This window comes from Lepidochelys kempii, chromosome 6 (genome assembly GCF_965140265.1).
Source record: "Lepidochelys kempii isolate rLepKem1 chromosome 6, rLepKem1.hap2, whole genome shotgun sequence".
Taxonomy (NCBI): domain Eukaryota; kingdom Metazoa; phylum Chordata; order Testudines; family Cheloniidae; genus Lepidochelys; species Lepidochelys kempii.
Window position 1 is genome coordinate 38,466,960 of NC_133261.1, and position 15,384 is coordinate 38,482,343.

Consider the following 15,384-nt stretch of genomic DNA (forward strand, 5'->3'; position numbering starts at 1 on the left):
CTACTCACTGCAACTGTTACACTGAAACAAGACATGTTTACCACACACAGGCCTCATTTGTAAGTCCCTAAGATAGCAAAGGGTATTCATGGGTGTAACGGAGTGCACTCACCTCTTGTGAGCGCCCCTACGGCTGAGTGCATATGTCTGCAGATATGCACACTCTCTGATTGTCCTTCCTCTGGGATAAAGCAGCGCCCCAGGACTCCCTCCCTGGAGACAATGTCTTCACCCTCTTGGGGCTTCCTGGCTACAGCTCTGTAGTTCAGTTCCCCCTTTGGGGTGCCTCACTGTCCAGGCCATATCTCCCCGTGGCTAATGGGAGGTGGGGAGGGGACCTGGGCCTGCCCACTACTTCGGGTCCCAGCCCAGGGACCCTGTAGATCATAGCCATCTGCTGTATCCTTTTAACTAATTCCCTAGGCCACTTCCCCATGGCCCCGCGCCATCTTCAACCTTACCTCAGGGCCTTGTCCTAATGGAGTCCCAGCAACCAGGTCAGGGCTCCTTCTCGCTCTCCCCAGCGTCTGGCACCACTTCCCTGTCCAGAGTTCTGTAGTTCTGTCAGCTAGCCACACCATCCACATTCCTACAGCTCCAGCAGGGAGCTGAACTCCCTCTGACCCAGCAGCTCTTCATCTACTTGGCTGCTGGGCCCTGATTGGCTGTGTCCCCCCACAGCCACTCTAGGCAGCTTGGAGGACCCTCTCCACTGCCCATTTTTGGGGGTGGGGTGTGGCAGGGCCACAAGGATTCCATCAGGGGGCCTCAGAGGATCTGGTATACCCCGTCACAGTGGGATTCAAGAGAATCAAGCGCAAACATTATTTTTCAACAAGTTGAGGTGTCACAGACCGCTCCACCTGGATGTGACAGACATTCCAGCTTTATGAAGAAATCACAGTATTAAAATACAAGCAGGTCTTGAGTTTTATTGGGGAGCACCCGTTTATATCTAGAATGAGGAGCTGAGAAAGCCTTGGTGGTGGGAATGAACCATGGTCAGTCCAAAGTTACCCTTTTTGCTCATACTATAGTGTGTGTGTGTGTGTGTGTGATATTTTGACTCTGAGATATGTACCAAAGCAGTGTCGAGAATTAAAAGGTCTACTTTCAATTAAAAGGTGCATTCTTGAGACTCGGTGTTCACTTCTTGATAGCCATGAAGAACTGGGGAATACTTTAGCATTAGGTTCAGCGTGGGATAAGTGAGAGGAATTACTTAGTCTCAGTGACTGCTGACTGTTCTATCAGAGAACTGTTATTACAATATAGGGCTGAAACTTTTGGCGCTCTAACAACAGTAGCAGAAAAATCTATAATGAGATGTACTGTGAATAATGGTTCTCAAGTAACTAATTGACAGACAATAAGTTTAGGACTTTAGAAAGGAGAAGGTCTCTCAGGACTTGAATTATACGGCTTGTCACTAAACAGGATGTAACAATTCACTTGACAAGCAATCACGGTGTGTTACTTACTGATTTGTGTGTTAAATTACCAGGATTTTATACCTTTCTGTTTGAGATACTTACATGGCCCCAGTCAGTGTGTCACATCTGAGCACGTGTTAATTTATTTATCCTCACAACACTTGTGTCGGGTAGGACAATGCTATTATCCCCATTTTCTACAGATGGGGAACTAAGGCTCAGAGACCAAATGACTTGCCCAAGATCACACAGGAAGCCTTTGGCAGAGCAGGAATTTGGATCTGAATATAAAAGTCCCACGTTAGCACAGTAACCACTGGACCATCCTTCCCTTCTGTCGTCCTTCTTTTTCATCACCTACTGCTCAGTTCCAATCCCTGATTGGTTTTGTTGATTTGGCGCCCTGTGACTTGTATGTTAGGTGATGGATTACATAGGTTTCTCTGAAAAAAAGTGGTACTGATTAGCTGCAGCAGCCTTCTAAAATATGCAGTAGCAGACACTCCTTCAGAAAGCTAATGTATTGATATGGCACTCTTTTCTGTAAGATATTTAGTCCCTGCGCTCTATGTCTATACTGCTGTCATTACAGTGATAACTGCACATCCTTAGGAGAGGCTGAGATGAGCAGCCACATGCCGGGTAATCTGCGTGTAGTGTTCCCCTCCCAAACTTCCCATCCAACCCCATCCCACCACATTTTGAAGTTGAGCATATGCCAACTTTCCTTATTTGCACGGAAGATTTCTGATTTCCTGAGGGGAATCACTTCCCTATACCTAAATATTATGGGTGAGATTTTCAAAGGCACTCTGCTTTGATCCAGCTGCTCCCATTGACTTCAGTGGAAACAGAGTTGGTCAATGCTGAGTGCTATTGAAAAAATCTTACTTATAGCATTACCAGTGTGTGGGGAACTGGCCAGTGAAGAAGAAATCATCTCTGTGTAGTTTATCTTGTACATGATGTTATCGCACAAGTGGCTGCATTGGGATATTGAGTCTTCAGCATTAAAAACGGATGTTTTCTCACAATAATCATATCATAAAGCATCTTTTGTGATAGTGTCAAATTCACACAACACAAACTGCTACTGAACCTCTTGGATTTGGCCGTTGTAAATCAGGTATGCTGGCAAGTTCTCCCCACTCAAGCTGGTCTCTCACCTAAGTGAAGACTCCTGGTGTCGTAACAACCTCTTGGAGTGGGTAGGGGAGAGTGGTCCCAGCGTCTCCATCAGAGGCCGTTCTAGGGCCCAATGGTGGGCAGCTACACCCAACACCATGGGGTGCTAAGCTGCTGCCCCCAATATCCTAGACCACTTTTTACTACAGTCTCCTTCTGCTTCCCAGAGTAAATCATTTCAATCAAGGTTCTGACCCACACTCTCAGTCACGTACCTCTATTTGGTGGGTTTGCATAGATCTGTGTTGTCAGGTCTTAGCCAACGAGCTCCTGGGCAGTACTTTCCCGTCAGAGCAGCCACCTGCTCCCTTCTGCTGCCTGCCTCTGAACTGTTCTGCTCCCTTTTTGTGCTTCCAGTTTGTGCAGGCTATGCAGGTGTGGCTGGGCAGGGCCACCTGGGCCCAGAGCTGTTCTTTAACCCCTTGCTCCCCAATGTGGGCTTCACATACCCCATCACACCTGGGCAAGTCATTCTACATGCCTCCATTTCTCCATCTGTAAAATGGGGATATTCATAAATACCATAAAGTGCATTAAGATCTATGGGGAAAAAAACTATAGAAATGCTCAATATTTTTCATTGTGCACAGGATGACATATTAAACACATTATCACCGCTAATTGTGACTGAGTATTTTTATTTGACCTAAATACTTTCTGCCTTCAGAAGCCCTGATCAAGCACTTTTCCATGAAGGGCATTGCTAGTTATCAATTAGTTGCCTGGTGTCTCCTAACAATGCTTATACAATGTCCCTCAAAAGACTGGACTTTTTACAGACCACTAAATTGGTTTCTGAAGCAGAATAAGAGACAGATGCCTGACATTCCAGAATACATAAGGTGACAGACACTGTTGGGACTATACTATTAATCCATTTTACGTGAGGACACTGACTTCTTCACCCTCTTGTGATGGCCCTTGCCCTAAACCCTTAGGGAAGTGAATGACTCTGCCTCTGTTCCAAAAAGGCAAACAACTCCCCAGTCCCTTGAGAAGGAGACAGGTGCTCTTGTATCAGAGAAGGCTGCTTATCCTCTACACCTGGTAACACTTTTTAATTATTGATGTAACTCAGAGAGGAGGACAGAGCAAGGCAATAATTTATTCCCACTGAAGAAAGACAAAAGGGAACATGTAGTTGATTGTGTTACCAATCCCACCAGAAAATTATGTAAAGCTTAAAAATTTGCATTTTATGGAATTTTATTTCAATGACAATGTGATCAGAAGACAGATACTGGAGGTATTTGGTAAAAAACAGAGAAAAACAAAATCAAGAGAGATGATATTTGAATGAGTTAAACCAAAAGAAACATGACTGTGAGCCAGAACCCAGCCCCTAATTAATTCCTTTTTACCCATTCTGACAGCGTAAAGGCTGTCTTAGAGAATTTCCCTGGATAACAGAAAGCTAGCATAACTGGCTGTACATCATCTGCTGCTGGCCCTACAGTGTTGCAGACATGCTGAGGTAGTGGTGACCTTTCTGTACACCGACAATTGTGATCAGCTGATCAGCCCCCAAAAGGGCTATTCCAGCAGGTGCAAGTTAGAGCCACTCTGACTTGCACCCTGTCCTCTGCTCTAAAGACGGGGTCGGGAGTGGAAAGCTCCACATTGTTCCCATATGTATAGGTCAGGCACACTTGGGGATCTGGCCCTGTGTCTTTCAGAATGCTGACTGAAGTGGCTTCTTGAGTCTAGACAGCTCCTTTTTTTATGAGTAACTGTTTTTCTTGACCTGTGTAGCTCCTAGAAATCTTATGAGAACCAATTCTGCTCTCAATTAGACCCTTCTAAGCCTGCAACTTCATGAAGGTCAGTGGTTTGGTGTGAAGTCAACAGAGTTATTCCATGATTAAGTTGATGTAATTGAGGCTATGTCTACACTAGAGAGCTTACAGCAATACGACTGTACCGATGTAGCTGCGCCCCTGTAAGATCTCTTGTGTAGCTGCTCTGTTTTTTCCACACCCTGAGAGACATAAGTTTTGCCGACCTAAGTAGTAGTGTACACATGGCCTTACTGAGAGCAGAATTTGGCCTTCTATTGTTGTGCTTGCTACCATTTAGTTACTTTTCTGGAATGAACATGTTTCGGTGACTCCAATTTTTAGTCTTTTTTGAGACTAAATTAATTCTGCTTTTGCAGGGTTTGGATTCACAGTGAAACAAATGAGAAAAGGAAGGAAACTTACAGTGAGGGGAATGGGAAGTGATCATATTCCAAATAAAACTTGCATTCATATACTGGATTATAGCAAATCAACAGTTACCTGGCAAACGCTAAGCAAGAAGTCATTGATCACTTTACATTGTGTGTACTCCCAAGATGCAGTCCAGTCCAGATGTTAATCATTAACCCTGCAGCAGGTTGAAGTGTGGAGACAGATGTTCCTGGAGCAGTTTTATTTTCTTAAACAAAGAGAATAAAGATAGGAATTAGACAAATAAATTGAGAAGAACAAAACAGCCAGGTAGAACAAGACTCTGGTGAAATGGGTATAATAAAATTGTTGTAGTTAAATATACATTAATTTGTATTCCTGAATGCATGTTTTTCCCAATGATATCATTTGAATTTCCCTCATAGAGTATATTGTTGTGATGTATGGATTTTCCTGACTTATTATGGCATTTTAATCAACAGTTCAATGATGTGATAATATTCTTAAGAAAGAAAAATACAAGTGACATTTGTTTAGACATAATTAATGAAATATTTATATTGCATGAGACTATGTGATAAAGCCTTGTTCTCTTAGTCCATTTGCTTCTGATTACATTTGTGATTTTTTTATATGACCAGACATTCTGACGCCAGCCATTTTACACTGAGCAGATGTCATGTAGTAAAAATGGGTGCCAGATGCTAGAAGCCACAAGGGTAATTTGTTTAAGAGCTGGCTCAGACTTTTTGCATTCAATTACACTGCATGGTGAGCCTTACACAATCATTTAAGTAATATGGCTAACTTCAGATATGCTTTTTAATAATAAATTTCATTTCTGAATGCATTTTGAGCATCATGCTACATAGATGGTGTTTAAGGAATTAATTGATTGATACATAATACTGCTATGTTTAAAAAAGAATTCCAAATAACAAGCAGCAAAGGCCTTGGACACTGGCCAAAAATTTAATTAACACGATCAGCCAAATTTCCAAATTGCCTTTAGGTGCAACCTAATAAAGCTCAGGGCAGGTGCACTATGCAAGTGGCTAGGGTGAATGTCCATATGTCTCAAGCGAGAATACTTCCTGCTTCACTTTGTTCCTACATTTTAGGCTCTGAACACCTATCTGTCAAAAAACAAGTGACTGCATCTTATTCTTCTTCCTCTGATGGTGAATTTGAACACAAGCCTTCAATAGCACTCAAGGTAACCTTTACTTAGAAACAAAAAGTAACTTTCACTGTTGAATTATATTTAAAATTTGTGTGATTTTGATTTTAAAATGGAACAGTTTGGGGCAGGGGGGGGGTTGACATGCAAACCTAGCATTGTAATATATAACGGATTGAACCACATCAGGTCTCTTTCCAAAAAACAGGTACCAGAATTTCTTGTACCTGTCAGAACTGCCCCCCCCACCCCCCACAGGTTATAAGAACTTTGACAGAGATGGATTTAATTTGAATAACAGACGTGCTTAACATAAACCACTTTGAAGCTGCATTTCTTAAGTGGTTTTAATATGTAGCCCAACAAACAAACCATTGAAAAAATTAAAACGAACAGATGCAGATTTCTCTTGGGAAAACACCACTTCATTTAAAAAGAACTACAGGCAGATTGCATGGAAAATGTTATATTTATTCTAATCAGAAATATTAAATGAGCCATGCAGTCCCATCATGAAATTATACCCCCAAAATGCCTACTGTATACTGGGCTCAGCTAGGTCTAGCTGTGTTTCGGTATCTAATAGGAAATAAGAGAGCTAAAATACCAATGAGATTTTGATCTTCAACTCTTACTTGAAGAGAGAGAGATTCTGTAGGCTGAATGGCTCATCAGAGACTTGTTTACCCTTTCTCTGAAAGTGGAGGGGCATCAGTAAGTAGCATCAGTAGATGGCCTAACCAGAAAGGTTGCTTGGATTAGGAGGTGGCATTGTGAGTTGTTTTGTTTTTTTTAATTAGACAAGTTAATGTTTGTAGTGCAACCCACACACCTTCTGGGTGTGGTGTTCTGTCCCATCTAGTGGCACCGAGACCACTTAAAGAGAGAGAGTTAAATGAGTCTGCTCTACAGCCTGAGCTAATAACCAGTTGGCTTTTAGCTCATGCTGTAGAGGCTCATGTACTAAGCTCCAGAGGTCCCTAGTTCGATCCCGCCCGCCAACAAGTGGGGTCTGTCAGTGTTACAAGTGGGGGTTCGTCCGGCATTTCAGCTGGGAAGTCTTTGAAGCTCGGGACACACTTCCTCAGCTAGGGGAAGTATGTAACCCACACACCTTCTGGGTGTGTGTTCTGTGCCATCTAGCAGCACTGAGACCACAGAGAGAGAGAGAGATGAAATTAGTCTGCTCTATAGCCTTAGCTAATAGCCAGCTGGCTTTTAGCTTATGCTGTAGAGGCTCATGTACTAAGCTTCAGAGGTCATAGAATCATAGAATATCAGAGTTGGAAGAGACTTCAGGAGGTCATCTAGTCCAACCCCCTGCTCAAAGCAGAACTAATCCCCAACTAAATCATCCCAGCCAGGACTTTGTCAAGCCTGACCTTAAAAACCTCTAAGGAAGGAGATTCGACCACCTCCCTAGGTAACCGATTCCAGTGCTTCAGCACCCTCCTAGTGAAAAAGTTTTCCCTAATATCCAACCTAAACCTCCCCCACTGCACCTTGAGACCATTACTCCTTGTTCTGTCATCTGCTACCACTGAGAACAGTCTAGATCCATCCTCTTTGGAACCCCCTTCCAGGTACTTGAAAGCAACTATCAAATCCCCCCTCATTCTTCTCTTCTGCAGACTAAATAATCCAAGTTCCCTCAACCTCTCCTCATAAGTCATGTATTCCAGCCCCCTAATCATTTTTGTTGCCCTCTGCTGGACCTTTTCCAATTTTTCGACATCCTTCTTGTAGTGTAGGGCCCAAAACTGGACACAGTACTCCAGGTGAGGCCTCACCAATGCCGAATAGCAGGGAATGATCACGTCCCTCGATCTGCTGGCAATGCTCCTACTTATACAGCCCAAAATGCCGTTAGCCTTCTTGGCAACAAGGGCATGCTGTTGACTCATATCCAGCTTCTCGTCCACTGTAACCCCTGGGTTCTTTCCTGCAGAACTGCTGCCTAGCCACTTGGTCCCTAGTCTGTAGCAGTGCATGGGATTCTTCTGTCCTAAGTGCAGGACTCTGCACTTGTCCTTGTTGAACCTTGTTTGATCCTGCCCGTCGACGACTGGGGTCTGTCAGCGTTACAGTAGCACAACCCAGAAGGATGAACTGAGGTTAAATCAGGCTTGGCATGACCAAAACCTGAAGGGCCCAAAATCCGATAACCTATTTCCACAGGAATCACATTTTGAAATGTAAGGGTATGATGCTTTTCAGGCTTACCTGAGGTGTCTAGGGTGTATCCCAACCACTAGCCCACAGCAGAAGGGAGCCCTTTCTCTGCCAACCAGGGGAACACTCCCCAACAACTAGCTGCTGACAACATTGGCCCCCTGCTCTAGGCTCCACAAGACCTGCATTTTCTTTCTGCAGGCTAGCAGTTTACACACCTCACTTTGTTACACTGGAGTGCCCAGTCCCCTATCTTCTGGACACCCACAATGTACTCCTATATCTGCTGCCTCTGTGGAAGCAGTGTAGCCCAATTCACTGGTTTGACCTCAATCTGACACTCTCCTTAGCACAAGGCACTTAGACTTGTCTATAGTGAAATCAAATTGAAGTTTATTTAGCAGAGCATGAGATACGAATTCAAAAACCAGCAAGTATAACAGTTTGGAGACATAAGGTTACATATAAAAGAAAATCCTAAAACGCAATCTATAGCCTATACAGTACTTATTAAAACATTACTTTCCTATCTAATAAGGTATTTCTCACCCAATGGTTAGTCCTTGCAGCACTTGCCAAGTTCAGAAAATTGGGATCCTTTCATGAAAGCCACCAACAGGCAGAGTTTCTCCTCTGTAATGGATAACAACTTGTTGCCATTTCTTCTGCTGTTATGCAGTTACAGGCTATTGTCTCTTAGCCCAGGGGGCCCACTCTTCAGACAGCTCTCCTAGGTTTCCTTCAGCTCAAGTCTTCAACTGATCCAGGCAGCAGACCAAGTGTTGTCTCCATGGATGCCCATTGTTCTCAGTATTGATTGAGTTAGCAATGAGACCCTGCCTCACCTCAGATGACAAATTTCACTTCAACAGTTTTGCAACTTAATATGCTACATTTTGCATATCGCTTAAACCATTTCCCATGCAAACATCTCACAGTAACCATGACAATCAACTAATTCTTAGCTTTTGGCAGAAACCACCCACGACCCCCTTCCGTGAAATATTGAGAAGGTGGTCAGACACAGAGGTAATATACCTGCTCGTGTGTGTCTGTGTCTAAAAGGGCAAAGGTGCATTGAGGAAGCAAGGCAGCAAACCCACTAGTGTATTTTTCAAAGGCGCAGATTAATATTTTGAAGGACTCTCCAAACCAGTGCAATGAAGGGTAAGCTGATCTGTTCCATTTGACCCCAAGCTTCCCCTCCCAAACTCATCAAAAGATGTGCAGGAAATATCAATTTGATCTTTGCAAAAACTTGGCTTAGAGGGAAGGGCTGGAGAAGTAGAAAGGGTAGCCCCTTTTTTCAGTTCTCAAGCTACATTTGTCTTTTAACTGCTTCTCCTCCCACTCCTCTTACCTACAATTCACCAACAAACATGTCTCAGAGAGTTTAGGAGACATTTCCAGGGAGGCAGAGGCTCTCCCATATGTCCATCCACATGCACTGGCTCACCTATGTGCAATGGAGATGCAGCAAATGCTTCCCCCTCACTTTGATGTTTGAGGCTACCAGCAATATTATGTAATTCTTTTTATTTTTTTATCTTTTTATTTTTTTACCAATTATTAGCTATCACAGTGTTTCAAAGTTTTCCTGGATATTCTGTGCTGAAGACATCAGTTGTTTGTAAAAGAAAAATGAGTAAGTGTTAGTTGAGACACAGATCTTGTTAAACTCAAACACCAGAAGCTTCAAAGAATAAAGCTCTTTAAAAAAAAAAAAAAAAAAAAAAAAAAGGCAAAAAACACAGTGTGAAGAGAAAGAACCAGAAAAAGAAACTGAAATAGAAAAAAATAATAATGGTGGATTAAATGAAATACAGAAAACATATAGGTGAAAAAGAACAAAGAAAACAGGCATGAACTGAACAGGGATGAGTTTCATGAATTCAAACAGCTGGAAGGCACAAATGGACATACCGTAATGAGCAAAAACTAGCACTAACAAAATGTCAGGTGGAATATGATGTAAATGACAAACTATAACACAAACCAGTGGCAGTGACTCAGGCCTGGCGTTGCTTGCCCTATTTTGAGTCACATCCACTATTAAATGTATCGATTCATCTCAGTTGGCTCCCAGTGCAAGTTTACATACCAGTTTTGCCTGGTATCTTACAGGTATCTTACATTCTCCATTGACAAAACTGAAGAGAAATTGAAATGTAGCATTCTGAGAGAATTCTGGCTTCTAGACTTCTATTTTCTTGTCTATTATTCTCTTATTTCCTGTCTTTCTTTTTCCTTGAGTGGGAAATCATGACTAGTCTTGAAACATTTTCAGATAGTATAAGTGAGGAACAAGAGTAAACAGTGCATGCCACTCCCTATCAACCCTTTAACAATTGCTTTGTTGTACTTCTTGGAGGGCATTGCAGTGGTCAGTGATTTGTGCCCATAAAAATGTTCCCATTGCAACATACCTTGTAACTTGAAAAATGAAGAGTGTTGATTATCACCAGGAAGAGAGGGGACAAAAAAGAAAAGAAAAGGATGCTCTTTAATGGCAATAATAAAGCTGTTTTTGGAGAAGACAAACATTATCTGGTTTCAGATGCTAACGTGATTGTTACACTGCTTCATACTACATCAATCTTATTACATTACAAGCTGCCCAAATTGAACTGCTGTTGTAGAATATGACTGACTTCAGAATTGCATCAGAGCTGATTAATAAACAAAGGGCCAGATCCTCTTCTGGTGTAAATTGGTATAGCTTCATGGAGTTCAGTGGAGCCACATCAGCTAGGGATCAAGTCCAGTCATTTTTGGAAAGCATATTTTTACATATAATATAAAATTTTAACAAACAAAGAAGTGATTATTTACACAAAGAAACTGAGTATTTAGTGACTGTCGGGTACAGTAAAAAATAGGTCATGTTTTTCATAGGAAGCTGGTACTTTCTGTTCTCTGGTAACCATGATGTTCACAGAAGCTATTGTGAGATGTGTGGTCATAGTTGTGTAGCTCTATGGATTCAATTTTCCCTTCATTGACAGAAATAGCGAATGCTTAGCTAGGGATGCAGTGAGGGTCTTACTGATAATGTCTTAATGGCTGAGAATAAACCTAGCTGAGTGAATCAAAAACTACTTAACATTTGCAGCAGGCAAAAGTCTATGAAAATCTAAGATGACTAAGTACAGGGTATTGATTACCTTCTTTTCTCCCCTTACTCTTATAGGCAAAAAGGACCCTTAGAAGAAGGAGAAAACTAGAAAAGGAAACAAAGCAATTGGTTAAACAAGAGGAGCTGAAAAGACTCCATAAAGCCCAGGTGACAAAATAAAACTGAGGTCGTGACACACTTAAGGGTATTTTGTGGGTGGGGGAGAAAAGAGGGTGATGGGGGTGTAGTGTGTGGATATTAGTCCCTTTAAATAATTTGCAAGCCCTCTAGTGATGCTTACTGTGTTTTATGTTGCAGAAGTGCTTGGAAAGCAGTCAGAGCAGCAGGATGTATGCAGCTAGCTTTGCATGTTTATCTATAGTTAGTAAAGATGATTTATTTGGAACCCAACTGTGCCCATGTAGCTTCTTCATACTATTTTTATTGTCATATAAAAAGCAAAAGATGGAACAACTGGTGATGAGGATGAGCACCTAACTCAGGAATACAGTGGAATAGAAAGTGACTGCAAAGATCAGTGAAATTTAAACAAATAGGGCCTGCAAGTGAACTGCTAATTTAGAAAGGATAAAAAGGGATACTACCCTATTACTACACACCAGAGAGGATTAGGAAAAACACATGATTTTTTTCCCCGTGCCTCAGTTCCCCCACCTGTACAATGGGAATAATAGTTATTCCTTTGTTAATTGTGCAATAGGATAAGATGGCCCTTTTTAAAGGCTCTTTTCTCCAGACAAAGCAGAAGGAACTCTAGATTCTGCCCATGGTGACTCATGCAGTTCTGCACTTGAACCCTCCTATTGCAAGTATCTGTCATGCAATGTTTTGTGAGCACACTTCTCAATGAGCTGATCTCAAATGGTGTCTGATTCTAATGTGCCAAAATCACAGGTCATAGTTAACTCCCTTCACACCTATACACGAGTTGCATTCTCTGTCTGAATTTGCATTGTTCAGGTAGTACAGGCTAGATTTTCGAAAGTGCTCAGCTCCCATTTTGGCTCCTAAATGAAGTTCTCAATGGGATCTGCTGGGTGCTGAATTCTCTTTGCAAAATCTGGCCTTACAAATTTATGTGGAGCATTGAAGGCCACTTTTGCCTGTTCTGATATACCTTTCTTTGAGGCAGGGACCGTCTCTCACTATGTGTTTGTACAGTCCCAGTTTCAATTGGGGCTCTAGGTGTTACTGTCATACAAAGAGAAAATATGTATATATATATATAAATTAGTGTGTGTATATGTATATATATATATATATATATATATATAAAATATTATATTAATATAAACATATATACACTATATAATGAGAAGTGAAATTGAAATCTCTGGAATTTTTAAATGGGTCTCCTCTACTGATTTATTGTACTTTAAATGAATAGATATTTTACGCTTGAACCTACTGCATTTTTCTCTACATTTTCTTGATATTTTAGAAAATATTTGACTAATCATTACTGAGAAATCAATGACAAAATAGAAGCAACTAAAAAAGAAAAAAATCGACATGTGCTTAATGTATTTTTTTGTAAAACTGAAATAGCAAAAATGAAACAAGTAAACAAAATTTCTGGTGGCGGGGGAACACATTTGTAAGCGTCTTCCCTTATTTTATGGCGATATGGTAATAAACATTTTCAGAAAGTGCCCAGTGATTTTGGGCGCCCAGCTTTGGACACCTTCACAGGGCCTGAATTTAAGGAAATACTAGGCACCTACCCTTTCAAAAATGTGGCCCTTTAAAGGTGTCACAGATCGGGCACCTAAAATCAATGGATGCTTTTGAAAATACTTGGCCTACGACATAGACATGTTTAGAGAGTATGGTCAGCTCAGTTCATCTCAGGGTTACCTGTTCAGTGCCAATTAATAGGAATTATGGAGCTATATACCCTTTTCTTTTCCATATCAGAAGGTTATATGAGAAGAAAAAATAGCTGAACTATCCCACTCAATTCAGAATAGTAGACAAAACCTTGAAGCTATTTTAGGTACCAATATGGCTCCCATTAGCATAGTGTCTGAGTGCCTCATAATCTTTAATATAGTTATCTTCACAGCAGCCCTGGGAAGTAGGGAGCTGCTGTTATCCCCATTTTACAGATGGGGAACTGAGGCAAAGCAAGACAAAGGGCCAGATTTTTAAAGGTATTTAAGCACTTAAAAAGAAAAGGAGTACTTGTGGCACCTTAGAGACTAACCAATTTATTTGAGCATAAGCTTTCGTGAGCTACTAAATTGGTTAGTGTCTAAGATGCCACAAGTACTCCTTTTCTTTTTGCGAATGCAGACTAACACGGCTGTTACTCTGAAACCTAAGCACTTAAAGATGCAGATAGACGCCTAGCGGGATTTTTCAAAAGTGCTTTCAAAAATCCCACGAGGCGTCTAAATATTGATGGCAAATCGGGCCCTCAGTGACTTACCCAAGATGACACTGGAAAACTTTAACAGTAAAGGGACCTGAACGTCCCTTTACCTTTACCTGGACCAAGTCCCAGGCTAGTGCCCAAACGACTGGACCATCCTTCCTCTCTATATTTTAAAGCTGTATTTTTATCTTTTGTAATCATTATTATTCTGCAGGCTATACAGCGCCAACTGGAAGAAGTGGAGGAAAGACAGAGGGCCCTCGAGATAAATGGTGTTAAACTGGAGAGGGAACTGCGAGGAGAATCAGGTAAATGGGGCAAGAAATTTGTGATTATTTGGTGCCTCTTTAAAAGCAGAGCAAGTTTTACAACTGTTTTAAAAGTATAGGTGGTTGGAAAATTTTCCCTGAAACAATAAATGAGAAAAAAATCGCCTGTTTTTTTTTTTTTTCCATTTGCCAAGCAGCTTTAGGTGTTATCAGTTGTGAATTTGTAGCTATTGGAACTTGAAGCTGAATCTACTTCCCTCACCTTGTTTAAAATCCTGAGCCTGATTTCATCTACACTACAGAATCAGGGATGTTTTTATGTGCAGTAACTCAGTTACCAAGCCAGCAGCCTATGCTTCGTAACAAGGTCCTTAACAGCTTCTCTCTGAGTATCAATAATATGATAGCAGTCAGTGACTGAACCATGGAAAGAACTCAAACTATGTAAAAGGGCAATGCATAGTGAGACAGACCTGAACTATGAAATGCTGTTTTCTTATGGACAGGAGATAATAGGGATTTTTCCCTGCTCCAGTGAAAGGTTAAGTTTTAGTTAGTCCTGACCCAGCAGTGGAGGGGAGTTAGAGGATATAAGGTCCCCCTACATGTCTACATAAGGACTATTCACATTACAGTTCATGCACAGAAGGATGAGGCGCAGATTCATAGATTTTTAAGACCAGAGGGAACATTAGATCATTTAGTTTGATTTCCCTGACCATGCCTAACGTGATGTCTTTCCCTTCTGCCACATGAACTATTGGACGGGAGGAGGAGGGGAAAGTGGACAGTGTAAGGGAGGAGTGGAGAGTTAGTAGAGCCAGTAGAGCCATAATGCTGCCCTCCCCAGTGTGACAGCCTGCAGAACTGGCCAGGTGCAAGGGAGGAAGCAAGCTACACCTCAGAAAAGGGTGACACGACTTCCCCACAGAGCAAGGAGAACAAGAGGGACTGTGCCTCTCTGAGACACTCCTCCTGTGGTCAGCACAGTTTGACGCCACCCTTTTCTAAGGGATGAAATTTCAAGACCCAATTTTACCTTAAGGGTTTTTTTTTCTTGTTAAATAAAATATGAACGTAAACGGCTGTCCAATGCAATCTACCTTCTGAGGAGGTTTGAAAGCTATTTTAGATTTAAAAGATTGTCTGAAAGCTGGCAGTCATATTGCAAATCTGCTTTTTATATTCTTCCTGGTTACGAGCCAACTCTCCTAAATCACTAGTGTGATTTTGTGCGAGGGAATTAGATGTTTTTTGATGCAACATCCAACACTTGGAAAATGTTGTTTTTATGCTTAGCTGCATAGAATGGTAAAGTCTCCATGTATTTTTTTTAGTACTGTTTATAGCATCCATCACTGTAGTACACACACACTGAAGTAAAGAATTGGCTCCAGTAGATGTTTGCCCAAGTAAAAGGTGTAAGTTCTTCAGGATTTACCCCACTGGTTTATAAAACAA

At 41.5% G+C, this 15,384-nt stretch overlaps 1 protein-coding gene across 10 annotated transcripts in view; it reads left to right on the plus strand.

Annotated features, from left to right (window-relative positions):
• MICAL2 (microtubule associated monooxygenase, calponin and LIM domain containing 2) overlaps positions 1–15,384 on the plus strand; it is a 188,491-nt gene that overhangs the window by 159,829 nt on the left and 13,278 nt on the right. For all 10 annotated transcript variants that reach the window (XM_073347611.1, XM_073347614.1, XM_073347615.1 and 7 more), the window contains 3 exons: positions 5,911–6,005; positions 11,332–11,424; positions 13,869–13,962. In XM_073347611.1, the coding sequence (XP_073203712.1) occupies positions 5,911–6,005; positions 11,332–11,424; positions 13,869–13,962 (282 nt within the window). The remainder of the gene's footprint in view (positions 1–5,910; positions 6,006–11,331; positions 11,425–13,868; positions 13,963–15,384) is intronic.